At 39.0% G+C, this 25,403-nt stretch overlaps 2 protein-coding genes across 6 annotated transcripts in view; one reads left to right on the top strand and one right to left on the bottom strand.

The window, feature by feature from the left end:
* Positions 1–758: 758 nt before the first annotated feature.
* Positions 759–12,209, bottom strand: AKNAD1 (AKNA domain containing 1). Of its 2 annotated transcripts, XM_077182115.1 has the most exons (15): positions 12,097–12,209; positions 10,465–11,630; positions 9,725–9,784; positions 9,289–9,418; positions 9,035–9,186; positions 8,869–8,928; positions 8,262–8,395; positions 7,793–7,919; positions 6,949–7,112; positions 5,566–5,651; positions 4,210–4,332; positions 4,012–4,122; positions 3,092–3,173; positions 2,121–2,268; positions 759–1,505 (listed from the first exon to the last, which is right to left on the bottom strand). In XM_077182115.1, the coding sequence occupies exons 2-15, from the start codon at positions 11,551–11,553 to the stop codon at positions 1,386–1,388; spliced, it is 2,586 nt and encodes an 861-aa protein (XP_077038230.1). In that variant the 5' UTR covers positions 11,554–11,630; positions 12,097–12,209; the 3' UTR covers positions 759–1,385. The 2 variants fall into 2 exon arrangements, with proteins under 2 accessions (XP_077038230.1, XP_054494616.2); XM_054638641.2 differs by lacking the exon at positions 9,725–9,784.
* A 106-nt stretch (positions 12,210–12,315) lies between these two features.
* Positions 12,316–25,403, top strand: part of GPSM2 (G protein signaling modulator 2) — a 26,783-nt gene continuing 13,695 nt past the window's right edge. For all 4 annotated transcript variants that reach the window (XM_077182109.1, XM_077182107.1, XM_077182105.1 and 1 more), the window contains exons 1-2: positions 12,316–12,475; positions 22,334–22,649. In XM_077182109.1, coding sequence (XP_077038224.1) covers positions 22,588–22,649 — 62 coding nt within the window. In that variant the 5' untranslated portion in view covers positions 12,316–12,475; positions 22,334–22,587. The remainder of the gene's footprint in view (positions 12,476–22,333; positions 22,650–25,403) is intronic.

Raw genomic sequence — 25,403 nt, 5'->3', positions numbered from 1 at the left:
GTTCATTCAGAGTTAATTAAAAGGTGGAAAAAGGTGAAGTTCTCAGAGAGGAATGAAAGGGGAGGACATGACATAATGATTCTAAAATGTTGCAGGACATGGGATGTGATGAGAATAAGTGGCTGTAGCTTTCAAATTTGGAATTGAATCTACACTGAATTTCTTTTCAATAGGACTACAGAAGCAACACTTTTAAATCAACTGGTTCATCAAATGGAATGGGGACATTGCAAACACTAAACTAAATAAAGCAAAACCAGGGATAATAAGGAGAAGCAAATGAAGTTCTAAGGATATACAGTAAGGCTAAGGAGGAAAAGAGCTGAATGGTATTGTTGGCTGTGAAGGGCGGAAGAAGCCCTGAAAAAAGCCAGTGACTCAGGCTAGTGAGCAAGTGGCACATGGCAGTGAGTTTAGCAACCACTGCTTGTATGAACAGTCTGGATTATTGCTGTGTCCTCCACTGATGAAATTGGTCAGGTTTGCCTGAAAATGGCTGTCCTTTTTAAGGAATGTACTGGTATTTCTAATCTGGTTTTCATCAGTCCTTATGTCCTTTGGTTTCAGTGAGTAGCATCCCTGATAAAACAAGGCTGTTAACTGCTTGCCTTTAATCACTGCAGTTAAATGGATGTTAGAAGGAAAATAATAGATGACTTTTCTTGGCTCACTGAACTTCTACAGTATTTTAAAATTTTCCAACTTACTTAGCATCAGCTAAAATGTCAAAGCCAGATATATCTGACAAATTAAGGACATCAAATTGAAGGAACCAATTTAATTGTTACTAAATACATAAACAACAAATGGTGTAATTCAATCATTGCAACATACAAGGATGTTTCTTAAAAACAATCAACTCTCAATATAGGGCACTCTAAAACTACAGGAATTGGAAATGTTGACTGTGACTTGGTATGTTAACATGACGTTTGCTCCTAGATGTCTCAGGTACAGAGGCTGTTTTCTCTAGGTGTGATTAAGCAGCTGCTGTTGAAGTGTGAGAAGCAATGATATGTAGTAATGACTGAGATTTATTCTCACACTTGGGACTGGGGAAAATCCAAGTCAGTTAATTTTGCTTGTTTGAGCCAATTTTTATGAAGCTGTCTTAAGTGAGTACTTACAGAAGGTATCTGTACACAGTAATGGATTAGCCAGCCTAATAAAGACTGTCTGTAGAATTAATAATTTGTTTTACAGTTGTAAGACTGAGTGTAAACGTGGAATACCTTTGTGCTCTGGTTTGGTTTAGTACCAATGGGTAGCTGACAAAGTTAGCTAGCTGACTTTTTCATGTTTGTGTTCATCATTTGATTTTTGCAGAGATACTAACACTTCCAGTATACTAACCAGCAGAACAATATAGCATTTGAACTAGATAATTAAAACTGTTTTCTTTTAACTTTAGCTAGATCTTCTGAAACTGCTTGTACCATTCGCTCTGTAGCTTCCTTCAAACTGTTTGCTGTCTCTATGGCATGATCCAGAGTAGAACTTAAAACCTGTTGGAAATAATAAAATGTAGCCTTGTTAACAGGGAAGTCAAATGTATACCAGGGTACTGGAAAAAGATGATGTTTAGGTTTTGTCCATGATTTTCACTCTGAATACATGTTGAGAAGTAAAAATTGTCACATGATAGACTGCTCTAGGATTCAAGTTGGAAGAATCTGTTAATCATTTCTCTCTTTGTGTATTCATTTGAACTGAGGGATATTTACACCTTTCTAATGTATCAGCTCCAGTGTGCTGAATGTTTTTGGTACTGAGAAGGTTTTCTTGAGGTTTTGATAGTGGTTTGTCTAGCTAGGCTTTCAGTATATGAAACACAATTCTAGAGATAAGATCCAGTGGTATTTTTTTGTCTATTTCACTTTTTATACAGAAACTGAGTTGCACAACAAGCCTGTATGTATCTATATGAAGAAATACAGTAATGTATAAGCCAAAATGCTTGGGGTTTGAAATCCTGCTTGTCTTACCCCCAAATGCACTACATGTGCTTAGATTGTAGGAATCAGCTTGCTAAGAATGGGATGTTCTACAGTGCCATGAGGTATGGAGGTAGTCCTTTCAAGAAAGATGTATGGCTTTTAATTTTCACTCAAAAGTCTTACATTTGCATAGGAATCACTGGCATTTCTGTCTCTGATGTTGATTGCAGATTTTCTTTGGGCAGATTTCTTACTGGGTGTGTATTGCTGTGAAAGGGTAATTTTATCATATGTGCTTGGACAGCAGGTTTTGGCAGCCACAAAGGATTTCCTAAAGATAAGATATGTAAATAAAATACCATTTAAGTAAGAAAAACAATGTCTAAACTATGAATCACATACATACACCTTGATAGCACTTGGTTGCAAGTTAATTTTACGGTAAGTAGAATTTTCCATGGAATTGTAAAGCACAGTCCATCATTATTTGTATTCTATTTGCATTGCAATAAAACAAAAAATGTTCTAGGATGCAGAGTAAGAAACTTTCTGCTGCTGCTGTAACTTTCTCTCACAGTGTTCTACGCCACTGTGCAGCTCTCAATTGCAGCTGCTGAACTTCCAGGCAATTCCTCCTATTGAGTAAAGCTGTCAAAATACTGTGACAAAACCTGTTTGCATTTCAGTCTAGTCTGTGCTACTGTTAGGAATCCAGTTTGTTTGTCTCATGGTGTAATTTAATATTAAGAACAATTAAAAGTAGGATTATTACTTATAGAGCAATAGTTGGTAGCAACCAGAGCTGCATTCTAATAATACAGGCCTGCTTTTGAATCTTTGAATGGGAACATCCTCTTAAAGTGAATGCTTTTTTATTATTAAATGTGTCAGCTAAAGAAGTTACATTTTTACTCTTCATTACATTAGGAGTGAAGAACTAATCTAAGAATTGTTTACACGTGTTCTTCAAGCAAATATTTTAATTTCATTAAAGAGTGAAATTCTAATATACAACATGTACTGCAAAAGATAAAATATTATTCCTGCTTAAAGATAGAATATTATTCCTGCTTATGATACCTGGTGTTTTTTCCGTGCTGAATCTTCAACAATGGGGTTTTCTACTGTACTACATGGTTTTTACTACAGCTTACCTCTCATGAAGTCTGGTTACAACTTCATCCGTCTGACTGGGTTTTTGAGCCTTTTGGGTGGAGACTCTCTTCTGTGAATAAGCTGGAGTTGTTGAGGCCATGTATAAAACAAACAAACAAAAAGGTAATTTTCTGTGTATTTTAATTTTTTTTTCTCTTTAGCATAAATTAAAGACCAAGTAACTATCACTGCTGAATAAAACTTGAATATGTTTAAAGTTTTTTGTAAATGAGGACAGATTAACCTTTTTGTGTTTGCTCTTGAGTTTAGTTGGCAGATGGAATGCAGATTTATATTCAATTTTATGCAGAGAAAGACTGCAGTGGAGAAGTGTAGAATAATCAGTGTCATAATCCTAATAATGAATACTACTTTGATTTGTAGTTTCACAGGCTTGCTAGAGACAAATAGTTAATTTATGCTTTCTTCTTGATGAAATTTTATATTTTTCTTTAAGCAATTTTTCCTTATGCTAGAGAGAATCTAAGTGACTTGAAAAGGTTCATGTTCAGATGATTTATTTTTTTTAAATTAGGCAGGCTCCCCTTGACTTTGCTGCATGTCACATAATATGAGGATAGAGCTGGAATTTTCTTTAGTACTTGTTTATACTACATTAGGTTAATGGCTGGCACTATAAAAGTTGGCAAAGTAATGCCTAATTTTAATATCCTTTCATGTGGCTCTGCAAAATGAGATATTCCTGCCATAAATGGAAGATGAAAGGGTTTCCACTCATAAAGAACCAGGCAAAGTTAAATCTGTTGTGCACGGAGATGAAACTCGACTAGGTGTGTAAAAGTTGGATTTACAGTGCTAATGAGTGCTTATCCTAAATTAAACGTGGCCTGGGGTGTGCAGTGTGGCTTTCTGCCCCTGAAAAGCTAGCCTGTGTTTGTTAATTACCCATCACACTTACAGGATGAACCAGAGCTTCTTTTTCTACATAGGGTGCAAGACTGAACAGACTCTTTGTAATTCCTGAGTTTTACTTGATCTCTGCTTCCCCTGGGGCATCTGCATCTAAGTCCTGGAAACCAAGAGATGTGTGCTTTAGAAAAATAAAACTACAAGCAGTGTTTCCTTGTAGATGTTCATATTTTTGCAATCACTGTACCTTGTTTCTCTCCACATAATCTCATATTTAATGATTTGTAACTTAGAGTGCCACAGCTGACAAGGTCCTTGCTTTGTGAATCATTGTAAGAATCACAGGCTGAGAAGTCTTCTGAATCACTGCCTAAAATTCAAAAAATAAGTTAAAAGGGTCTGAAATATGGGAAGCTTTGGCTAATGTACTCAGGTAATTATTTGGCTTTCAGCACTGTAATTTCAGAGCCTTTTGCTGCCATTAATACTACTGCAATTTGAGGAAGTACTTTTCACCCCCAGGAGAGTGAGGATTGAGTTAAAGATTAGGTTTCAGCCCTGTCTGCAAGCTTTGAATGTAATTTTCTGGTGGCGCTTATTTTCAGACCAAGAATTGTTGGCTTTTTTTTCTTTAATGATGTTCTCCATGTCCTTGTTCACAGTGTTATGGGAACAGTGCAGCATAATAGGAATGGGATGAGAATTTGAGCAGCTCTAGTACAGCACTGCTTTAACTATTGCACCAACCAGTACAAACAATAATCCCAGGATGCTATGTTAAATTAAGAGGATATCACAAAAAAGTCAAGGAGAACTGATAGACAAAAGGTAAGAAAACCTGGATATTTAGACTTAAAACTGAATGTAAGACAGCTCATGCTGTTCTCCTTTAGTTGCAAGTTTCTAAAAGCTTCAGAATATTCTGCAGTGGAAAGGTAAAATTGTTTTTAAGCAGAAAAATGAAGTTGACTCCAAAAACTGGAAGTGGAAGTACTGGTATGAAGTGTCTCAGTTGTCAAGCTTGGAATCATCTTCTAGAACATTAAATAAATGCAGATCAGAAGAAAAAACAAAATCAAAGCATTGCATGCACATCACTGTCATGCTCTTCAAAGTATTAGCAGTGGCAATATTTGGAAACTTATCTAGGAAGCTGAATTAGATTTCTAGAGTAATTCAGGTTGGAAAGGACTTCTGGAGGTCATCTGATTCTCTCCCCTCTCAAAGCAGGCCCAACTTAAAGGAAGTTGCTTAGAACCCTGTCCAGCTGAGTTCTGAATATCTCTGAGAGTGGATATGCCAGAGCCTCCCTAGAGCAAACTGTTTCAATGCTTGAGCAAGTTCAAAATCTTTCATTCATATCTAACTGAAAATTGCACTGCAATGTGTCTGTTGCCTCTTGGTCTGTCACTGAGAATTCCACAGTGAATTCGACCTGGTGTTCTTTTTAGTTTCCTTTTTATTCTTGGTGTTTTGTGCTCTGCTAAGCAGTAACATCTGTTAAAACTACAATGTTCATGTTGAGACATAAAAGGAATGTATTCCCAGGATTCTCTAGCAGGTTTAAGCATGGTTCTGACCTTGATATGCCCTCATGACTTACTCAGGTTGGTATCTGATAAATCAGTTGGTTTTCTCTGCATGAAGAGTGGAGATGTTCCAGTTTTTCCTTCCTGGATATTTGTATTTCTTTGAGCATGAAAACAGAATATTTTTATTGTATATTAATATTTCTATGATGAGACTTACAAACATCTCTAATACATCATACTAATGATTAATTACTTAACTAAGAATAAATCATATTTATTCACAGAAAGACCTTTACTTGTAGCAGTTATCTGAAAAGGTGGTAAGCAGAAGTTTAATAATTAACTAGTTGAAAAATAATTAACCCTTTAGTTAAAGGACACATTCTGACAAAAGCACCCTGACTTCCCACAAGTGTTAAAAATGCTTAAAAGTAGAGATCTTGATAATCCTGCATTGGAATAATAAAGTAGTATGAAATCTTAGCTACATCCATCTGTTACCACTAATAGTGTTTTGATACAACATACATTAAATATGATTTAGTATCTTAGTAACTTTGAACTGTTATTAAGGCTTTAATTTAATGCCTTTAGATAATTAGAGGAATATTTGAGATGCACCTTCTGAAAGAAAAAGAACAAGGTTCCTTGTTTGAGTTACCTGATGTGTATTTTTAACTTAGGGTGTATGGGATCACCAAGATTATTTGGAATATTTTCTGCCTGTTCATGAACATAATGATCAGAAGATTGAACTAATAGTCTTTCAATAACAGAGAAAAAAGTGGAAGCTAGGTGAGTTTTACTAGACAACTATTAACAGCTACCCTACAAAGTAATCTGACAGAATTAGGTTAATATGAATGTGCTCTATGCTGCATTCTTTTCCCAGAAGCTCTGCTTCTCTGCTGGAACTTCAGTTCTCTTTTTTTAACCTTAGATTGGTTAAGGGGGGGACCACTTATTTTATTTTTCTAATCTCATTGAGATGTTTAACATATCAAATGCTTCCCAGGAGGGTGGAGATGGTATTTAGAGTTTTCAGAAGGTTTTGATTGTTAATTATGTAAGGATCTGCATCCCTCCCTTTTCTTGTTTAATTAAAAATACCACACAAATATTGGCAAATTATCTTTTACTGGCACTGTGCTCTGACTAGTTATTCACATCCTGAATTTGTGTGGCTGTCATGAATTTTATACCAATGATTTAACTCCTAGGTGCAAATGATGGTGGTGTTTTGGCTTCAGGAAATACTTTCAGACTGAGAAAGGTAGGAAGACCAGGCTGGGAGGAATTCTTGGATATGCAGTTATAGAATTCTGTAGAATTTTTATTCTGGAAATATTCATGTTGCTTTTCAGATTTCAGTCATCCCAATTTTCTTATTCAGCAATTAATTTTATGTATATTTTAAATAAAATTTCAACAGCTGTTTCCAAGTTTTCACTTACATGTGCAGACAAAGATTGCACTTTTTGCCTTCTAAAGAAAGTTGATTTGCTGGTAGGATTACATCAGTTGTCTGACTTCTTTCTCCCTCATACTTCTTGTGAAAAGATGGAGTTTCAGTACCTCTTGTTTGTGGAAGTTCAGCAGTGCTTGAAACTGTGAGGCTCTGTACAAAGTAACAAAGCACAGACACAGGATTATGTGGGCCTTGCATTGCAAGGAATGACTCCTACCAAACAGCATCTCCTCAGGCCCTCTTAGCAATTTTCTCTGAAGCTCAAGTTACCCAAAACATTGGTTATGGAAGCATTTGTTGAGACTTACCTGTAGATTTGTAGAAGACAGTAAGATTATTTTTTGGGGGGGGAAGTGTGTATGTGTATTTATGATCTGGGAGAAAATATTACCACTCTTAGGAGTAAACTCAATTTTCTGTAGTACAATACTGTTTGGTCTTCTAGTAATTCTGCAGCTTAAGATCGTGGACAAAGTAATCTTGGACAAAGTAATTTTTTCTCCCACAAAATGATAGTGATTAATTCCCCAAAAGAGCTTTGCAGAAGTTAAATTAGCTACTCATAATTTCTTACTATGAAATAAATGCTTTTGAAACTAGAACTAAGGACATTCAGTATAGTTTTGTTTTTATACTTAGGTTTCTGTTACAGTTAATTACATATTATGAAGTTAATATTTCATTAAAAATATTTTCTTTTGAAGTAATGTGCTATCTAAAAGCATCATGCTCTTACTAGAGGAGAACATACAATCACACAATGGCACTTAGGTTCTCAAGACTTGCATCAATAACACAGAATCATTGTAGTGTTTAATAAAATCAGTTACCTCACAGAAAGACTGGGCAGATTCATAGGAAGTCAGTAATGATGACAGGCTGCCTTTGTTGCCTTCCATTTGTTCTTGAATGTCTTCAAGCAGCATGCCAAGTCTGAATATTCCACCTTCCACCCTTCTAAATCCAATCACAACTCACAGTTACTTAAAACTCTTTAAAGTGATCTTTTATTTCTTACCATGATAACTATAGTGGACATTGCAGTACATTTCCCATAAAATAAAAAAATAAAATGTATGGAGTTGTCAGAGTACCTTTTAAGTATTTGAATTAATTAAACAGATATCCAATTACAAGTAGGACATATAAAGCCCAAGGTGAATTTTGGCCAAATAACTTACAGCTTACCACATTAAGGTAACATTTTCACTTCAGGAAAACTAATGGATAAATGAAGCAAAATCTGTAAGACAGTCAAAGAAAATAGACTGATGTACTACTTAGCACTTCTCTTCTAACCTCTCAGGATCAAACTCTCCAAGGTTGATAGGCTTGTCCTTGTAGTTCTGCAGGTGTAAGTTGTGGTGCTCTTCTCTAGCTTTTAAATAATTTCTTTCCAAGGCATCAAGGTATCTTTTCAGTTGATTTAATGCCTTCATCAATAAGAAATATTTCAATACAAAATGTCATGATAACTTAGCATAAGTAGCTGTCACTATGTCTTGCTATGTAAGCCAGATGTTATTTGCAGTGCTGTTGGTAAAAATTTTGGTAGTTCTCTGAATTGAAACAGGACTGCATATTTTATATTCACCTAATACTCTGTGCTGCTCTATTATGTCCAAGTAAAATAATAAAAATTATTTCTGAACTGATGCCCTACATGGCAAAATTCCTAACTTATATGGCATCTTTAGGCCTTTTATTAATAGTTTTAAGTCAGAATCCTTAAAAGATTTAAGAATTTGTCCACGTACTGAACACCTTCATTTTTGCTTCCTAATCTCATACCTTCAGTCTGAATTGAGAAGAGTAAATATCCATTTCAGGTAAACATCAAGAAATTATAAGTCTACAGCCATTTCAAGTGTATTTCAGATAGCTCAAAATACATAAATTAATTTACCAGATATTTGTCTTGTAAAAAGAGTGTTTCCTGGATCATATGTTTAGAGAAGTCTTCCACCTTCAAGACAAAATATTAGACTTAATTATTATGTTTAAACCAACTTGCTGAGAGAGTATGGAATTTGAGCATCAGTGCAAAGTGGATATTGAAAGAGAGCTCTTACTTTCTTAGTCAGTTGCTCTGTCTGATCCTTTAGTATTTGAGACATCTTTTCTCCTAGTGTAAGTTCTGGCAGTGAATCAGAAGGATTTAGACACTGTGCTTTTACTTTCCCAGCTGCTGGTAATGCTGATGCTGCTGTTCCAGGCTGCAGTCCTATGGAATACAAGGGAAGATTGGTCAATTGCAATTTTGGCCCAAAAATGTAATCAAATTACATTAAATAGTCATTTGCATAGCTACTGTAATTTTATTTACTTGCTTTAAGCAAACCATGTGTAGGTTGTACAGGGACAGGAGCACGTAATGTGATGACATCAGGTGGTGTCCCAGTGTGTCCTGAGGAAATGGCAATGTTGGCATTTGCAAAGTCTGACTGAGGAAGTATCTGTTAAAATGAAAACCTGCATTATAGATACAATGTATAGAACACTTATGGAGCTGGACAAAAAACTTTAACTCAAAATACAAAATATTAATGAAATATATTATTATATATATTTTCTGAGTTGACAGATGTGTAAAGTGTCTCATTGTATAAATACTTAAAATACTTCTGTGTTGTGAAAATATAGAGGATTTGTATAAATGGGAAATACAATATGAAGGTGGTGAAATAGTTTTAGGGGGATAGTCATAGTGCTAGAGGTGAAGAAGAATAACTTAAAAAAAAAAAGTATTTTGAGAGATTTACCTTAGGATTAAATCTCAGATGGTCAGTATGATTCTGGATGTCAGCATGCTGTGTCAGCATCTCATTTGCAGCCAGGAAATAATAGGGAAAACTATTAAAACTTGTTGTATCTCAAGCAATTTACTAAGATGTAAATCTAGGAACAGAATTAAGGACCTGTAAAGCTCAGTGAGTGAGCTCCATGTCAGGGCACGAAATTGAGCAGCAGTTATCTAATTACTAACAAGCTTTAAAATAAACTCACAACAGTAAGAGAAATACTGTCGAAAAAAATCCTTTGTCAATAGATACCAGTCTCAGTAGCTGAAGTGTGTTAGATGTGAAAAAAGGCAAAGATGTCTTAACGTGGGTACAGTAAAAAATAAAATGTTGTTCTTAAAAATGTATTTGAAGTATTTTTTGTGAATTTAAATATTTAAATAGAACACTAGAAATAACACTTTATAGTGGATTTCCTAATGATTTGATAGGATGCTTTATCATCCCAAACAATGCTCCAGTGTTAAATACTGGCATATTAAATAATACTCAGCCTTTAAATAATGGTACTGACAGTTCTGTATAAAGTCAGTCCCACAGAACTTTATTTGTGAAAGTAGTTTTTGAGTCAGATACGTACTCACTGATACCTACAGAGTGCCTATAGAGCTAGTCATGTTAGATTTTATGGGATAAGAATATCTTCTTACAATAAACCACTCTTACCCAGTATGGAGAATTTCTTCAAGCATCCTAATTACCTGTAGCTGTCGCAGCAGTTCTGAAATACTCCTTTCTTCTTGATTCTCTACTTCAGCAGAATTGAAGTATTTCTTATTTTCCAAAATGTTGTTCATAGGTACTGATTTACTTTGCAAAATAGGAAAGGGTTTTTCTCTTGCAGTTGAAGGAACTGAGGTAATATTGTCAGGTTTTTTTGGTACTTGAACTTCTGAAGCAACTTCAGAGAAATCAGGAAGGCAACAGTGAGCTTGCCCTTGGCCATATTTGAGCTCACAAGGTGAAACTGTTCTCTTAAACGGGGCTCTCTCATCTTTCGTGTTTTGAAAGGTGTGTGTATCTCCAGCCTCATTAATCACTTGTGAAAATTCTTGTCTGCACCAACATTGACCAGAAGAAAAAATAGGTTTCTTTGAAACAGATCTATTTCCATTTAATGAGTTTCCTTTTTTGTCATGAGCCTGTACTTCTTTGTGCTTTTCTAAGGGATACTCCTCGGAGCTCGCTGCCCATTGTTCATACACTAAAGAGCCCTTGCTGTGTTCTGAAGGCTCAGGTTTGCTCCCGGTGTCATCGATACTTTCAGTAAAGGACACCTCTGGTATTGTCTCACATTCAATTAAGGGGCATGTGCTTAGTAATTCTCCCCTAGAAAAATGACGCAGGAGGACCGTGGACATCTTGGAGGTAGTTCCATGTTCTTTGCTGTCTGCTTTACTGGGGCTACCAACAGGTAATTCCTGCTGAAAGGAAGCTTCGCTTCCAGGCATTTCAATTGGAACTGCAGTTGTTCCTCTGGTGCCTCTGTGATGACTGGAGAATTCTTCAGGCTGTAGAGGAGTTTCATAATTGGCTGCTGCTTTTATGTTTTTGTTATCTTCAGAACAGGCTACGTTTAAAATAGCAGAAATATCTTTTGTACAACTACAGGCATTCAAATTCTCTGAGTTATTGTTGTATTTACAGCCTATTCCTACATCTCCATCATAAGCTAAGTAATCTTCTTCCTCTTCAGTTGCATCTGTGCTACAGCCTAATGCATCTGCAAATGAATTATTCATTTGGGCTTTCATCCAGTCTGGCACTTTGCACTTTTTTGTAGTCTCCATATCCAGTTTATGTAGAATATCAATGCCATTGCTTTGCTGGTTGTGGACAGAGCTTTTATTATTGCATGGATCAAAATCTGAAATGTATGATTAATAGTTATTTTATACTCAAATACACATGACAATAATACCTAGTTATCTATATAATTAATATTTCATTATCTCCCTACTGTAGCTTTTTTAGAACAATCATACTGATATGAATGCTTCCCTATTTGCGCCAGTGGAAATCTGCTGGAGGAAATAAGACACAAATGACAAAAGCATCGGGAACAGCAGCTGCTGCCAGTGTAGCAATCCCGCTGTAGTAGTGAAGACAAAAAAACTTGGTAACAGAGCCTCGAGTGCTGCTAGAGTTCAATCTCAGGCTGAAAAAACCTAACCAAATCCCCCAACCCCTTTTCCTTGTCACTCTAAAGCGTTTCTTTAGCTTATGCTCTAGAGAAAGATCACAAACTTTTTTCCCAATTTACTTTTCGTCCCCGTGTATCAAATACAATGCAATTTATTAGCAGCTCAGCATCATAAACTGCATTGTTTCACCTTATCTGCAGTCGCTCGAGGCGGCAGAGGCGAGCTTGCAGCCTCCCTTTCCTATGGGCACCGGCGGTGCCGTTCCCGGCCGGGGGCACAGCGTGACCGCGCCGCGGGGCCGCCGCCGAACGCTCCGCCCGCCCCGGCCCGGTGCGCGCCGCCCTCCCATTGGTCCGTGCGGATGATGCGGCCGCGCCGGCCGTTGGCGGCCGCGCCCCTGGGGCCGGGCGCGCGCGGCGGCGATTGGCGGGTTCGAGGAGCGGCTGCGCGTGGGCGGGCGGGGCTCACCGCCCCTCACGGCCCCGCTCGGCTCCGCCAGCCCGGCTCGCACAGCGCCGGCCCCTGGAGCCCAGCTGGCCTCTCGCAGCCCCGCTGGCCCGGCACGCAGGTGAGCGGTGCGGCGGGGAGCGCTGGGTGGCAGAACGGGGGCTCCGAAGGCGGGCCCGGCAGTGCCGCGGCCCCGAGCGGGGCTGTGTGTCGGCGAATGGAGCGGCGGTGCGGCCCTGGGCGAGCCCGGTGCCGTGTGCCGGCGGCCGCCGAGCGCCCGTGGCCAACAAAGGCAGGAGGTGCCGGTGCCCGGCGCGGGTGGGTTGTGTGCCGCGATCGCCCCGGAGGCTCTGAAGGGAGCCGGTACCAGCAGGGCTACGCATCGGCCGCCTTTGGGCACTTGTGTTGTGCTAACGAGATGGATAAATAAAATGAAAGCGTAAGGGCAGGAGCGAAACAGGCTGGTGGGAGAACCGGAACCAAAGAATCTGCGAGCATAACGTGAGGAGTGAGGTACACAGGGAGCAAACTCTAAACTCGTGTTCGAGAGTTTGAGTCAGGCGTTGTGTTGTGGCATATCTAAACTCGGATTATACCAGACCTGTATACACTGCAGGTTTTGCTAATGTAGTTCCCGCCCTTCTATTGCTTTTTCACTTTTTCAGTGGAGGAGCATAGTAAATCAGAAACTGCTCTCTATCCCTTTATTGACCTGATTGCCAAGACACAAATTTTACCCCACCCTGAAGCTGTGGCCTTTCTTCTGCTTTAGAAGTTTTTTCAGCCGAATGTTGTTCCTGTTAGATTCTTGCCAGTGACTGCAGGGCTCATGTATCCTGGGTTGCTATGGAGAGCTGTGCAACCATCTCAGAATTTGGAAGAACGTGCTGAGTCTTGCATCTCAAAAAGATCAGTTAAGAGGTTCTAGTCCCTGCTTAAATTTTGTCTGGAAACTTTATGCCTCTTTTTAAAGTGATAATTCGATTAGACCTGAAAATGCTGGCAAAAAGACCTCCTTGTAATGCAGTCCTTCTAAATTAATTGCTTATATATATTTATAGTGTGTTAAAACTAATTTGTAGGCCTGTCCAAGCGTTCCTTCTTACTAGTTTAATTAATGGTTAGCAAGTCTTCTGGACTGTGCATCCCTCTTCAGTAGGAAGGACTTTGTACTTCCAATTACTTCCTTATAAAGCTGGGACAAAACTTACCTGAAATCTAAGACAGCTTCACTGGACTAGAAGAAACCTGTGTGAGTGTTATCAGTTGCTTTATTTAGCATGCTGTTGTTTAAATGCTCTTGTAACTCTTTCAAGCATCTTAAAACTGCTTAGGATTGTACATTGCTGCTACTCTTGCTGCAGAATTAGTTCACAAAGTGATGGTTCGAAGGTCAGACTAAGTTTTGAAAAGCTTTTTTTCTAAAAAGGAATGCTCCTTGTCCATAGTTTTAACTACTGAACATAAGGGGATTTTTTTTTGCATTTATAATTGTTTAGTTTCTCCTCATCTACCACTTTTTAAGTTTAATGGGCAATATATTTCTACTTCTTGTCCTTTGTAGCCTTTGCGTGGTCAGTTTGACTTTCCACAACTTAGTCCTGCCCAGATCTGTAACTATAGTCCTGCTTTCAGTAGCTTTTAAGGTTAACGTCTTAATGAACTTGGTTTTGTTTGAGGAGTGAGTGATTATCTTACGACTTTCTGAGGGATCAACCTGTTATTGTTAACACTGCTCCTGCAAATAAAAGCAGAGTCAGATACCAAGTACCAGAAAAAACCTTAAACTTTTCTTTAGCCATTTAGTAGCAAGCCAGTTATACAAGTGATAATATCCAAAAAGGAAAAGAAGGTATTATTTTGTGGAAGACCACAATATTAGGAATGCAAAATACAGGAAAAGCAGAAGTAGAAGGACTAGCAAGAGGTGGTTGAAACACATACAGTGTTGAGCAGATGATTAATGTCAAGTTGCCTCTTGGGACTCAAATTTGGCAGTGTTTGAGGAATATGTTACTTGTTCATATAATAAAACTTATTTGTGTTATAGGAAGGAAAGCTTTCATTCAGCTGGGTTGCAGGGAATATAAACCACATCTGATTTATAAAGAAGGCTCTCTAAATCTATTATTTCTTCTTTATTTCTGTTTGCTATATTATTTTTCCTCCCATTGCCATGTTAGTATACTCTTAGGAGTTTTGTTCCTTGCCTGCAGCACTTTGAAGCCTGGACCTTATCTAGCTGGTTTGTTAGAGAGCAGGATGTGCTACTGTGACCAATTCTGTCAGTGTAATAATAATGCCTGTACAGAGTGGATAAACTGGCAGTGGGGGCAAAGTGGGCTGCAGTCCAGTAGTCATCACACTGATGGAAGAAACTGCATTGAGGAGATTCTGAATAGGTTTGCAGCTGCATCCCAAGTGTTGGAATGAATATACACAGCCATTTACAACTTGGCACCTCAAGAAATACTGTTTTCCTTAATCTCCATAGGTGATGTGCCATAAATGCACTGTACCTGTCTGTAAGAAGCAAACAGTGTGAAAAAGCAATGCATTGTCTTCTCAGTGTTGTGAGTGTTGATCCTGCACCTGAGCTTTTGCAGGTTGTAGCTGCAGGCTCATTAGGGAGGATGTTAATGGCTGCTGCTGGCACCTGGGAGCTGAGGGGCACAGGTGATCACCAAGCAGTGCCATTGACCTGCCGTGGATCATTGCAGTTGTGTAACAGAGCTTCTACGAGAGCTGCATCTGCTCCCTGCGAGGTAAAGCCCTGCTGGAGTGGTGAGGGTTGGTTATGCTGAAAGTCTGCTTGGCTCTGAATGAGCACCACAGTGCCAGCTAGGAATTTTGAAACAGCAGCTATATTGCTTCACTGAAATTGCTACTGTGTCTTACTGCCAGTGATTCTAAGGATTATTATTTTTTTAAAATTTAATTTATAGAATCATAAGGTATTTCTTCTATTTCTTTGTAAGATGCTTGTACAATGTTTGTCTTCTTTCTTTTACATACCAGTATCTCTTTTTAAGAGATTTCATAGACTAAGAAGGAGCCAAGCTAGGTGGAACATTTTATTGGAGAGATTTGTGATCAACTTGCTCTGTCAGCTCAGTGCAAATAGCCAGCCTTTTGTGCTGAACCCTTCCTATGTGGGGCTCTTTCATGCTGGATAACATGCTCCAGTTCCCAAACTGAGTGTCTGGTTGCCTGGGAGAGGCCTTGTATATGTTCATTTGCATGATGAGATTGTCCCAAAGGAGCAGGCTGCAAATTTACCTTCAGAACTTGGTAACAAAACTGATTTATTGGGAACGATTTCAACTTCCACTGTGAATAAGGATTGCATGCTGCTGTGTTGTGAACTCTTATTGCAGTCTGTTGTGGCATTTGTGCACTTAAAGTGCTTGAATGCAAATCTCATCCCCAGTTGAGGGAGATGTTGGAAAGAGGGCAGTGCAGTGTTTGTTTTCAATCTGTGAATGACAATTTGTAAATAAACTTGCACCTGGTTCTAATAAAAAATAAGAAAAGAAAAAGGATAAGGAATCCTAATACCTTGATATATCAAATATGAAAAATTCTGACCTGTTTTGACTGTGATCTTATTCTGTACCGTTCTTGTATCTGAAATCTTAATCTTGCTGCATGGAGAATTAGTTTTCAGTTGCCTGATTAGTTTTATGATGGGTATATTAGTTATATTTTGCTGGCACTTCATGTTCTCCTTTCTTATGGTAGTGTGGGATTCCCCCAATTCAGGATTTCAATAGATGGCTTACATTAACTATCTGCAGGAGTGTCTGTATAATGAAATGCTGGTGGTCACTTGTGTTAACTGCACTGGGCTCTTTAACCTGCACACTGGACAGTGATGATGTACATTCGGTAGCAAGCTGTTTGCCAGGTAAATACTGCTTCTCTTAGAAACAGGAATAAGCAGGATATAGAGTTTGAAAGGCTTGGCATGTTGCAGACCTTTAGCATTACTTAAAGCCCCAAACACTCCATTCAGCCAGGTACTCGACAAGCAGAGGAAAAATCCTCCTCCTGATCTAGAGGATAGGTGGAAAGTACCTACAGGAAGTGCCAGGGGGCAGGTGGAAATGCTCCCGCATTGAAGGCTCCTGTTTGCCTTTAGCAGAGCTGTGTGAGCCGGGGATCCTACAGCTGTGCCAAGGGGAGTTAACCTGTGAAATGAAGGAGATGAACTTTCTCTTACCTGTGTTTAAAACCTACCACAAGCAGGGTCTGCTGGGTTTAAACAACCAGAGAAATAAAGAAAACCCCAAACAAAAACTGGTACAAACAGAGTGATAAATTAAATATCTCTGTTGTTGCCATGTCTGTCATAATGCAGGGCCACATTAGCAATTAGGTAATGGATGCTGGACTCGCTGGAGCTGTGTTCCTCTAGTTTCAAGTCCATGATTTCATTTCCAGCTGTGGATGTGTTGAGATCCTCACTTCATTTGAGCAAAATTTATCTCAGAAATTCTTGATGCCTGTCATTGTTGTGGGGGGCTTGTTTGTCTTTTTAAAATTAATTTTAAATATGGAGATGAGTGTCTCATAGCTACGATAGCTTTAAAGGTTTTTTAAAAAATATAAATAGAGCTAGTGTATTTATATCCTGTAAAGTAGTTTTGGGGATTTCTGCAATATTTTCCTTACCTTGTTTAGTACAGTTATTCATATTTTCAATAACATGGTTTTTTGTACCTACTTTGGACTCTTTGGGACTATTCTGGGGATACTTGTTCTCCTTTGTCACTAGGGGGTTTCTCTTCCTGTAGTCATAATTATGACAAAATTAGAGTAAATTGATGAGTAAATTAAAATAATTGGACAGAAACCCTTTTCTTGATTTGGATTTATGTACAGTGCTAGAAAGCAAATAGGGAAAGGAGTGAAGAAAAGAATCAGATTGCTCAGGAGTTTGTGCCAGACAATGATAGTATTTGTGTAACTACTCATTTAGCAATTCTTTTCATTTTTTGAGGAGAGTTGCCATGAGTATCTGAACTTCTATTACTGGTATTTTTCTGGTCTTTTATAACCTCTTGTGCTTCTGCTGACAATCTGGAAAGACTGCTGGTTACTGAAGTCATTGAGTGTTGGGCATTAAGTGGCTCAAAAGGGAGATGGAATAATTTCAGAGATAATGGAGTCAAGTTTCCCTCCCTCACTCTAGTAATTCTTTCCTTTTGATTCACAAAAGGCAGTTAGCTGTGCACCTGTCAGTTCTGGTTACAAAATGCCTGGCTGGCCTTAAGCTCTCAGTTACAATTTGGTGATTCTCTTTCTAGCAAGGAAATGATGGTTTCCTTTATAAAAGATAGCTCTGTGCACCTCATTTGGGCAAAGGAGAGGAGCCCTCATATTCCATTTTCTATTGGAAGAAGTGAAATTGCAGGCTTGTGGAGCAGTGGGTTGATAGGGTTACAAATCATCACCTCTGGGCCAAAGCCAGTGCAATACCCAGCCCTCACAGCCATTTCAGGGCTGTCTGCAATATTCAGCAATGTGTCTAAGATGGTGTGGGCCCATATTTATAAGTCAGCATGGTAAATAGAGGTGGGGTGGAGGAGGAAGCATCTGAAGCAAGAACATGAGATAGTGGTTTGATTTGTTTGCAGCTTGGCTGATGAGCTGGATGGTGTAGGGTGTTTAGGTGGGGTCTTTGCCGTGCTCTGTAGTGACACAGACTCTGCAGCATGAGCTCTGTCACTCACACCTGGGAGCTCAGGAGCTGTTTATGAACTTCAGCTTTCCTCTTGTGTCCATGAATGTGTGATGTGAGCTGCAAAGTGGCTTGCATGCTGCTAAGCCAGTCCTATGAGAGAATCCCTGTGGTTTATTCTGAGGTTTTCTGCTCAACAGAAAAATCCATCAGGAGACAAAGGCAGTATTTCAGAGCAGGCACTGCTCCACATCATCGTGGTCCTGAATAAAACCTCAAATTCACCTCATCAGTGAAGGTGGTTTCTGTCTGCACTCAGCTAATCAGCTGTTGAACAGCTGTCAAAAGTGGTGCAGAGAGGAGTTTAAAATTAAGCTGCCAAGAATAACCACAGTGGTCTTAGTACAGTTGTGTCTTGTATTTGCAGGATCCATTCTCATGACTAGTCACTTGTACTGTGCTCAAGGTTTGGGAAAATTAGCTTTTCCCCAGCATGGCACACATTTACTTAGAGACTCATTCACAGGGGAATATATATTACTGCAGAAATGCTAATGATGATGCTGTTTACCATGTTAATAGTAAATACAATATTACACTTGATAGGAAATTTTAAGGCTTTTTGGTGGCTTATTTTAGGCTTATCCATTAATCAGGTAAATTTTTAAAATATCCTTGAACAGCACTGAAGACTAAAATAGAGAACGCTTTACTTGTGAGTGTTCCTTGTGCTATTTGTATTTATATGCTCTTTTATATTTTGAAGGTCTGAAGCTGATCTCTGTATTTCAGTAATTGACTGTTGGTATATTTTTATTGTTGGTTCTTCATTCACAGGGTATGCACAGCTCTGTTTTGTTTTTAGATGATCCAGTTCAAACTTCTCTTCTTTTTTTCTTTTTTTTTTTCTCCTACCCATTCTGTAGCATCTTTTTGAAAGGAAATTCAAACTCAATTCACCATTGGGAAATTTGTCTTAATCTTGAAACAAGCATTCTCTGTCACTAGTTTTTCTCAGGAAATGCAGTTAGTGCAGTAGATCTGCCTTTATCTGTCCTTTCCTGTATTAGCTTTTGAATCTCTCTGTCGGTGATGACTTCATTTGGCAGATGCTCCTTTCCCACAGATTTGTGAGGAATAGCAGATGGGGAGAGAAGGCATCCCTTGATCATCTCCTTTAGGGAAAGGCAGAAGGAAGGGAGCTGTTTGATATTCCAGCAGCCCCCCAGGGACCGCTCTGTCAGCTGCCCAGCCCTGTGACTGCATCAGCAAACAAATCAAACTTTGGATCATCTGACAAGCTCCAAAAAAGAAGGTGTGGGTTGAGGAAAGGAGCAAATGAAGCTGCTTAAAATGTACCATTTTGAGGTGATGAGGGAGAATAAAACCATCTCCTCCAACTGTATTGTGATCATTAGTTCTGTGTACTGCAAATAAATCACAGCATTGGCTTTCTGTTGCTTGCTGATGCATTATCACCTGTGCAAAAATATGGTTTTCTGTCAAAATGAAACAAAAAAATCTATTGTAGACATTCAGTGTAGCTAAGAATTGCAAACTGATTAAACTCATTGTCTACCATTGAGATAGAATTTATAGTATGCAATCAAATCATTGCTGAAGTGGAAAATGCCTTAAAAGGTGAAACACCTGGCTGGAAGCTGTGCTAGCTAAAACTACTAGCTTGCATACAGGCTTTGGGGAAAGAAATAGCAACTTCTGTTTTATCACTGTCAGGAACTTGAAACTTACTGATAAGAATTAAAAATAGGGGGGCCTTGGTTTCTTCTGTAATTTTTTTTAAGAGAGAGTGAGCCTTATTCCAGTGTTAGCATTTGTATCACTGATTCAGTGCAGGGATGTTAATGGAAGGTTGAGATGTACTTTCATCATGCAAACCCTATCTATATTCATATAGCTTCTATATAAATCTGTGATTTAACAGGAAAAAAATGAAAAGTGACTTTCTGCATGCAATAAGCACATTTTTTTAGACAGAGCATTGAATTGAGGCAAATTGGCCTTTCCTGATGGTTTAATTGAATATCCTTTAGCTGTTTTTAGCCAGGGTGAGTAATTATGGCTCACCATTTTCTTCTAATAAAGAATTGATACAGTGCATGTTTTGTCTGTTGTAGGATATGAGGGGCTGGTACATTTGATTGCCAAACCTCTGCCTTGCTTCATTTGATTTGGGGTGCTGAGGCTGATGTTTGTTTCTGTTTTGGTATCAAACAACTGTGTAATCAGTCCCACCAGATTGATTTCTCTCTTCTGGAGGAGACCCAGCCTTTTTTCTCTGTGGGCTTTTTGCTGCTACTTCAAAATAACAGAAACCCTTAGGACTTCCTGTATTAAGTAAATTGTGCATTTAAAGGTTGTGTGTACAGCTTCAAGTGTTTGCCTTCCATCTCCTGCCTTTTGCATTCCCCACTCTAATTAATGTGATTTAGGTTTGGTTACTGATTACAGGCTGGCATGGCTGAAGGCATAATTGACATCCTAATGACTTACAGGTGAAGAAGCCAGGTATGGAGAGCAGGCCCAGTAATTTGGGTTGGATCTGTGATGATGATGTGTTGGCCAATGTGGGTGTGTCTGTATCACCCTCCCAAGACCAGGAATGTGCTGTATGGCCATTAAGGAGGGAAATAAACAGGAGTAGTGGTTCCAGCTCTTGGTGGCATCAGTCAGATGATGAGGACAGATGTGTAGCTCAAATACAGTGAAGCTATAAACACCTGATGTAAAATGTACAGCTAAAAATAACTGATATTTAAATAAACACAGATGTTCTGATGTATTTTTAAGTATAACTGGTTTTTTAAATTAAAGTTGACTTTTTATTTTTAAAAAAAGCTTTTTAAATTACTCAGTTAATTACCATTACAGTAAAAATACACAAAAAAATTACTACGGTCATCATCTCATGATCTGTGTGTACCAGAGTACACACTTTTGTTCCTCTGTGGAAGGGAACTTCCAAACCCCTTGGATTTGCTGAGCAGCAGGAGGGCTGCTATAGCCTGGGTGGCTTAGGGCCATCTGCCTGTATGAGTTACCTGAGCTGAGGCTGGACAGACTTCTGCAGAGTGAACACCTGGAACACAGCCTGCCCAGTGTGTGGGCTGCAGTGCTATTGTAACCTCTGGGTGTCACGCTTCATAATTGCAAAAATACACCCACACCCTCTTGTTGATGCCAAATAATTCCAGTGATGAGCATGGAAGGGCAAAATACTTGTTTAATTGGAAGAATGTGGATAGTCTGAGGGCTGCTATCAAGGTAGAGGAGGATGGGAAGCATGAATCTTCACAGCTGGGACTTGATAAAGCCAATGAGAGGAAAAGGTAAGGGCTATGTCGACAATTAAATATACAGATTTGCATATTCTTCTGATGACAGCTTTGAGTCTGAGCTCTGTTCCTGTCTTTTCGACACCTCTGGAGTCTCTTGATGAAATATGCATTTGTGAATTACACAACTCTATGTTTACTTGCAAAGGAAGGTAATATTAGTACTGAGGCGTAAATATGTCACCGTCTCTACTAAAAATATGTTTAAAAGTGGGTAAACTTTTGATTACAGGGTTTCTTTTCTGTTAATTTTTCCCAGCCAGCCCAAACATGTCCAGTATTTATATGCTGGCTTCTGCAATCTCTTTGAAGCAGAGTTTGGAGCTCACATTGCGTGCTGCAGAATCTTTGAATAGGAAGCCAGTGTGAACACCACTTGCCCTCCAAACTCCCGAACTCCCCCCTTTTCTTTTGGGACCAGAGGGAAGAAAAGTAAATATAGAGGTTAAACCTTTGCTGGCTGCTGTGCTTACAGTATTGCAGGTGGGACAATCTGCAGAGTGGATGATCTGCCCATGGGGTTGTGCCCACCAGTTCTGACTGCTGTGTGCCTTCAGCTGGTGGTTGGTCAGGTTTTCGGGGGCAGTGTTTACGTGTAAAGCACTTTGTGATCTGCTCTCTATTATGCCTTTCATTCTGTACTTTTCATCCTTTAAGGTTTTTGCCTGGAACTTCATGAGGCCAGAAAATCCTAAGAAGGGTAAATTCTTCAAAGTGTCCAAGAGAAGAGAGAGTGTTGGTTTTTGTTAAACCTCTTTGGTTTTCTCACTTGCCTACAGGAATTGCCATGTCTGTGTAGAAGGCTTTGGCTCTGCCTTTCAGTTCTTGAATGACGTTTCCTGCTTCGTAGGAGCAGTGTTATGCTTTTACATCAGCTGCAAATGCTGATGAGTTATTAACCATGAGACTTCAAGCCAAGCATCTTGTGTTCCCTTTGCAGAACCGTGCCTGAATGGAGCTTAAAGGGCCACAGATGAAAGAAAGAACATGAACATTTCTGAAGGTGTGAGATGTGGCTGGCAGTGACCTCCTTACCTCAGTAATAAAGAAGAGTTTTTCTACAGTAGCTTAGGATATCTTTACTTCAGCTTCTTAATATCCTAACTGGAATGGTGCTCTGACAACAATTCCCCATAATAAAGCACTTACCCTACTACAGAACAGTATTTCTTTCTCTGCTGATAATGTAACTCAATGGCGGAAAAGGATGTTTTGATAAGCATGCCTGAAGATCGCTCCTTTCACGTGCGATACAGGTAAGACTGGTAATTTTGCTATAAATTAATAAGTGCTGTTAATAATAGAAAGCTAAACAAGTTGTAACAAATAGCTTGATATCTCTGCTAGTACTGTTACTGAAATTTACAATTAAACTCATTTTTTTCTTGATTTTTCAACAATGAAAATTCACTTTTGCTATGTAGCAGATTAGTATGAATAAATTCTTGTATAGTACTGGAACTTGCATGGTAACAGAATAGTACATTATTGCATGTATTTCTTTGTACTTGGGGTAGAATGATATGAAGTGTGGTGCCTGTAGGGTAATAGCTCCTCCCTCTTTTAGCTTTTAGGCTGCCTGTGCAAATTGCTGACTTTTGTCTGCTAAAGTTCTCTGTACTTGGCCCATTATTCTGGTGAAGGAGGAGGTGTTTTCCTTGCTTAAAATAAAGAGGTTTGGCTGATAGATGGAAACTGCCTTGGTGCCTTGCACTCAGAAGTACTGTTCTTGCAAGTGAAGAGGATATGGGATTTCCCTTCTGAGAGCTTTTCTAATTTTTCTTCTGAATCCCCTTTACAGACCTGGGACAACGTGTTAGCATTTCAGACTCGCTCTAATAGAGCTGAACTACAGGAGCATTGTGTAGTGCATGGTGTTTGGAAGGGTGAATCTTGCAGTTCATTCAGTAGGAAGGAACGCTGGAAGACTGAAATGATTGTTTAAAAAGAAATAAAAAATGTGGTTCTTGTGTGCTCCCCCCACCCCTACCCTGATCATCCTTTCTTTGGAGGCCTTTTCCTGACTAGCTAACAGCAATAAGGCTGTTAACCTGTATTTGTAAGACAGCACATGCTGTGGCATAAAATTAATCCTTTCAACATTCTGACAATGTTAGATGGCTCTTGGAGTGGTCTTCTCTTCCATTTCATAGAAAAGAAGTGCTTAATTTCATTTCATACAAGTCCAGTGTCCTGGGTGGCAGTGCAGCCAGCTGGAGAAGCTCTCTCATGGTCAGTAAGGAGAAAAATGAGCAAATAAGCTGTAATTTACTGTTTTCTCTCTTTATTTGGCTAAAATCTCTATCCTGTGGCTTTGACCCTCAGTATGTAAGCATGATAACTCTGTGCTGAGTGTTTCCTGAAGGGACCCCTGCCCAGCATTCCTCTACCACATTTCCCCACGCTGGTGCTGGTGCTCTTGGTCCTCCCCAGACAATTGCAGAATATCCTTGCTCACTCTTTAATAAAAGCAGGAGCTGTTCAGGGTGCTGTTATAGAAATAAATGGATGAAAAATAGGTCAGGGCCAATTGACTGGTATAAACTGACAAGATAAAAAAAACTTCAAAAAATTTGGCAAGCACAGTCAGGGCACAATGTCTTACTGCTTTATGCTGTATTTCAGTACAGGTTTGAATGAGACCAATTAAAAATATCAACAATAACAATATCCATGACCTTCTTAAACTTTTCTGCAAGAACTATAATCCGATTCACATTTAAAAAACACGATGGCAAAATACTTTTAATTTAAAAACATATTAAACTTTCCTAAGACTTTGAGAAATTAAGAATTAATTCAGTATATTGACCTGGAACTTTATGATGATATTGATAGCTGTAATTTGGAAATATTTTATTTTGTTGGAGTTTAAAATTTAGTGCAGGAAATAAAAGGTCATAAATTACTGGGGAGGGAGTTACCAGTTTTTAAAAAAAATTACTTGCATTTATTATCCCAGGCTTGTTTGGCTGTGACTGCTCTTTCCTTCCTTCTGGCATTCCATTAGAACTCATTTTAAAGAAGTTGGAGCCCACTCCTAAGGAAAGGCTTTACTGTGGGTCTGTTTCTGACTGTGCAAGCGTTTCTTTCTCCCCACAGTAGTTCAGCAGTGTCACTTTTGCAGTTATAAAAGTGCTTATGCTGACGGAAGGAGGGTTCTTTTTGTTTTTTTTAGTGACCGAAAATAAAATGCTAATGTTACTTGATTTGTATGAATAAATGGGTGAATATTTGTAGAACTTGTTTCTTTTGGCCTGCTAAATTCATGCACCAAAACCTTGTAAGTGCTTTTATCTTGACTGGAGCAAAAGAAGACAGAATTCAGGGTGTGGTTTCTCTGTGTGTGAGCTGTTTGTTTCTAAGTTTGAAGAAGCAGTGCTGCAGTGGGGCTGTACTGGAGCTGTTTGCAGTGGTGGCTGTCGAGGCTTCTGCTCATGGGGGGAAGCCCAGAGTAAGGGCAGTGGTCAGGAATGGTGTGTCAGCTTTATTACAGGGTGCTTTATTACAGTCAGCTTCATTACAGGATGCTGTGGCACAGTGGTGCTGCATCCAAACTAAAGACATGGCATGGGGATGTTTTGTCTCTAGGTGTGTTATTTGTACCAACGTGTTTCATGGCAAAGTGATGACAGCTGTGTTCCCCCTCAAAAGCAAAAAGCCCTCTTAGTGGGAATTGAACTGAATAAAACTAAATTGTGTTTAAAGATTGTAGTAATCAGGGAGTGTTACTACCTTCTTCCACTGACTTAATTCTTACCACTCTTCTTGTTCTTATTGTGAGATGAGAACAGCTGAAGGGAGGGAGACAAAAACAATATGCTTAGGGTTTATATTCATAGAAATAATAAAGGTTTATAATAGAACATGAAAAAGGTCAGAGAAGAAGGAGGCGGGGGTGGGAAGAAGAAAAATAAAAATACTGGGGAGCCAGGCAGGAGGAAAAGCTTTGAGGGCCAGATAAGGATGAGGTAGTTTTACAAATGAGAAATTATTCAGGAGCTGCCAGG

The sequence above is a fragment of the Agelaius phoeniceus genome, chromosome 8, assembly GCF_051311805.1.
Source record: "Agelaius phoeniceus isolate bAgePho1 chromosome 8, bAgePho1.hap1, whole genome shotgun sequence".
NCBI classification, from domain to species: Eukaryota; Metazoa; Chordata; class Aves; order Passeriformes; family Icteridae; genus Agelaius; species Agelaius phoeniceus.
The sequence above is the reverse complement of the archived record's forward strand: the minus strand, read 5'-3'. Positions and strand labels throughout refer to the sequence as shown.

Bases quoted from the DNA above. Each gene is read 5' to 3' on its own strand.
- AKNAD1 (XM_077182115.1), bottom strand. From the start codon at position 11,553: ATGGAGACTACAAAAAAGTGCAAAGTGCCAGACTGGATGAAAGCCCAA. The intron at 4,333-5,565 runs GTAAGTCATGAG...TTTGAATTTTAG, and splicing joins TTTATCAGATACCAACCTGA to GCAGTGATTCAGAAGACTTC. The intron at 3,174-4,011 runs GTAAGTGTGATG...CAACAACTCCAG, and splicing joins AAGAAGCTCTGGTTCATCCT to CTTATTCACAGAAGAGAGTC.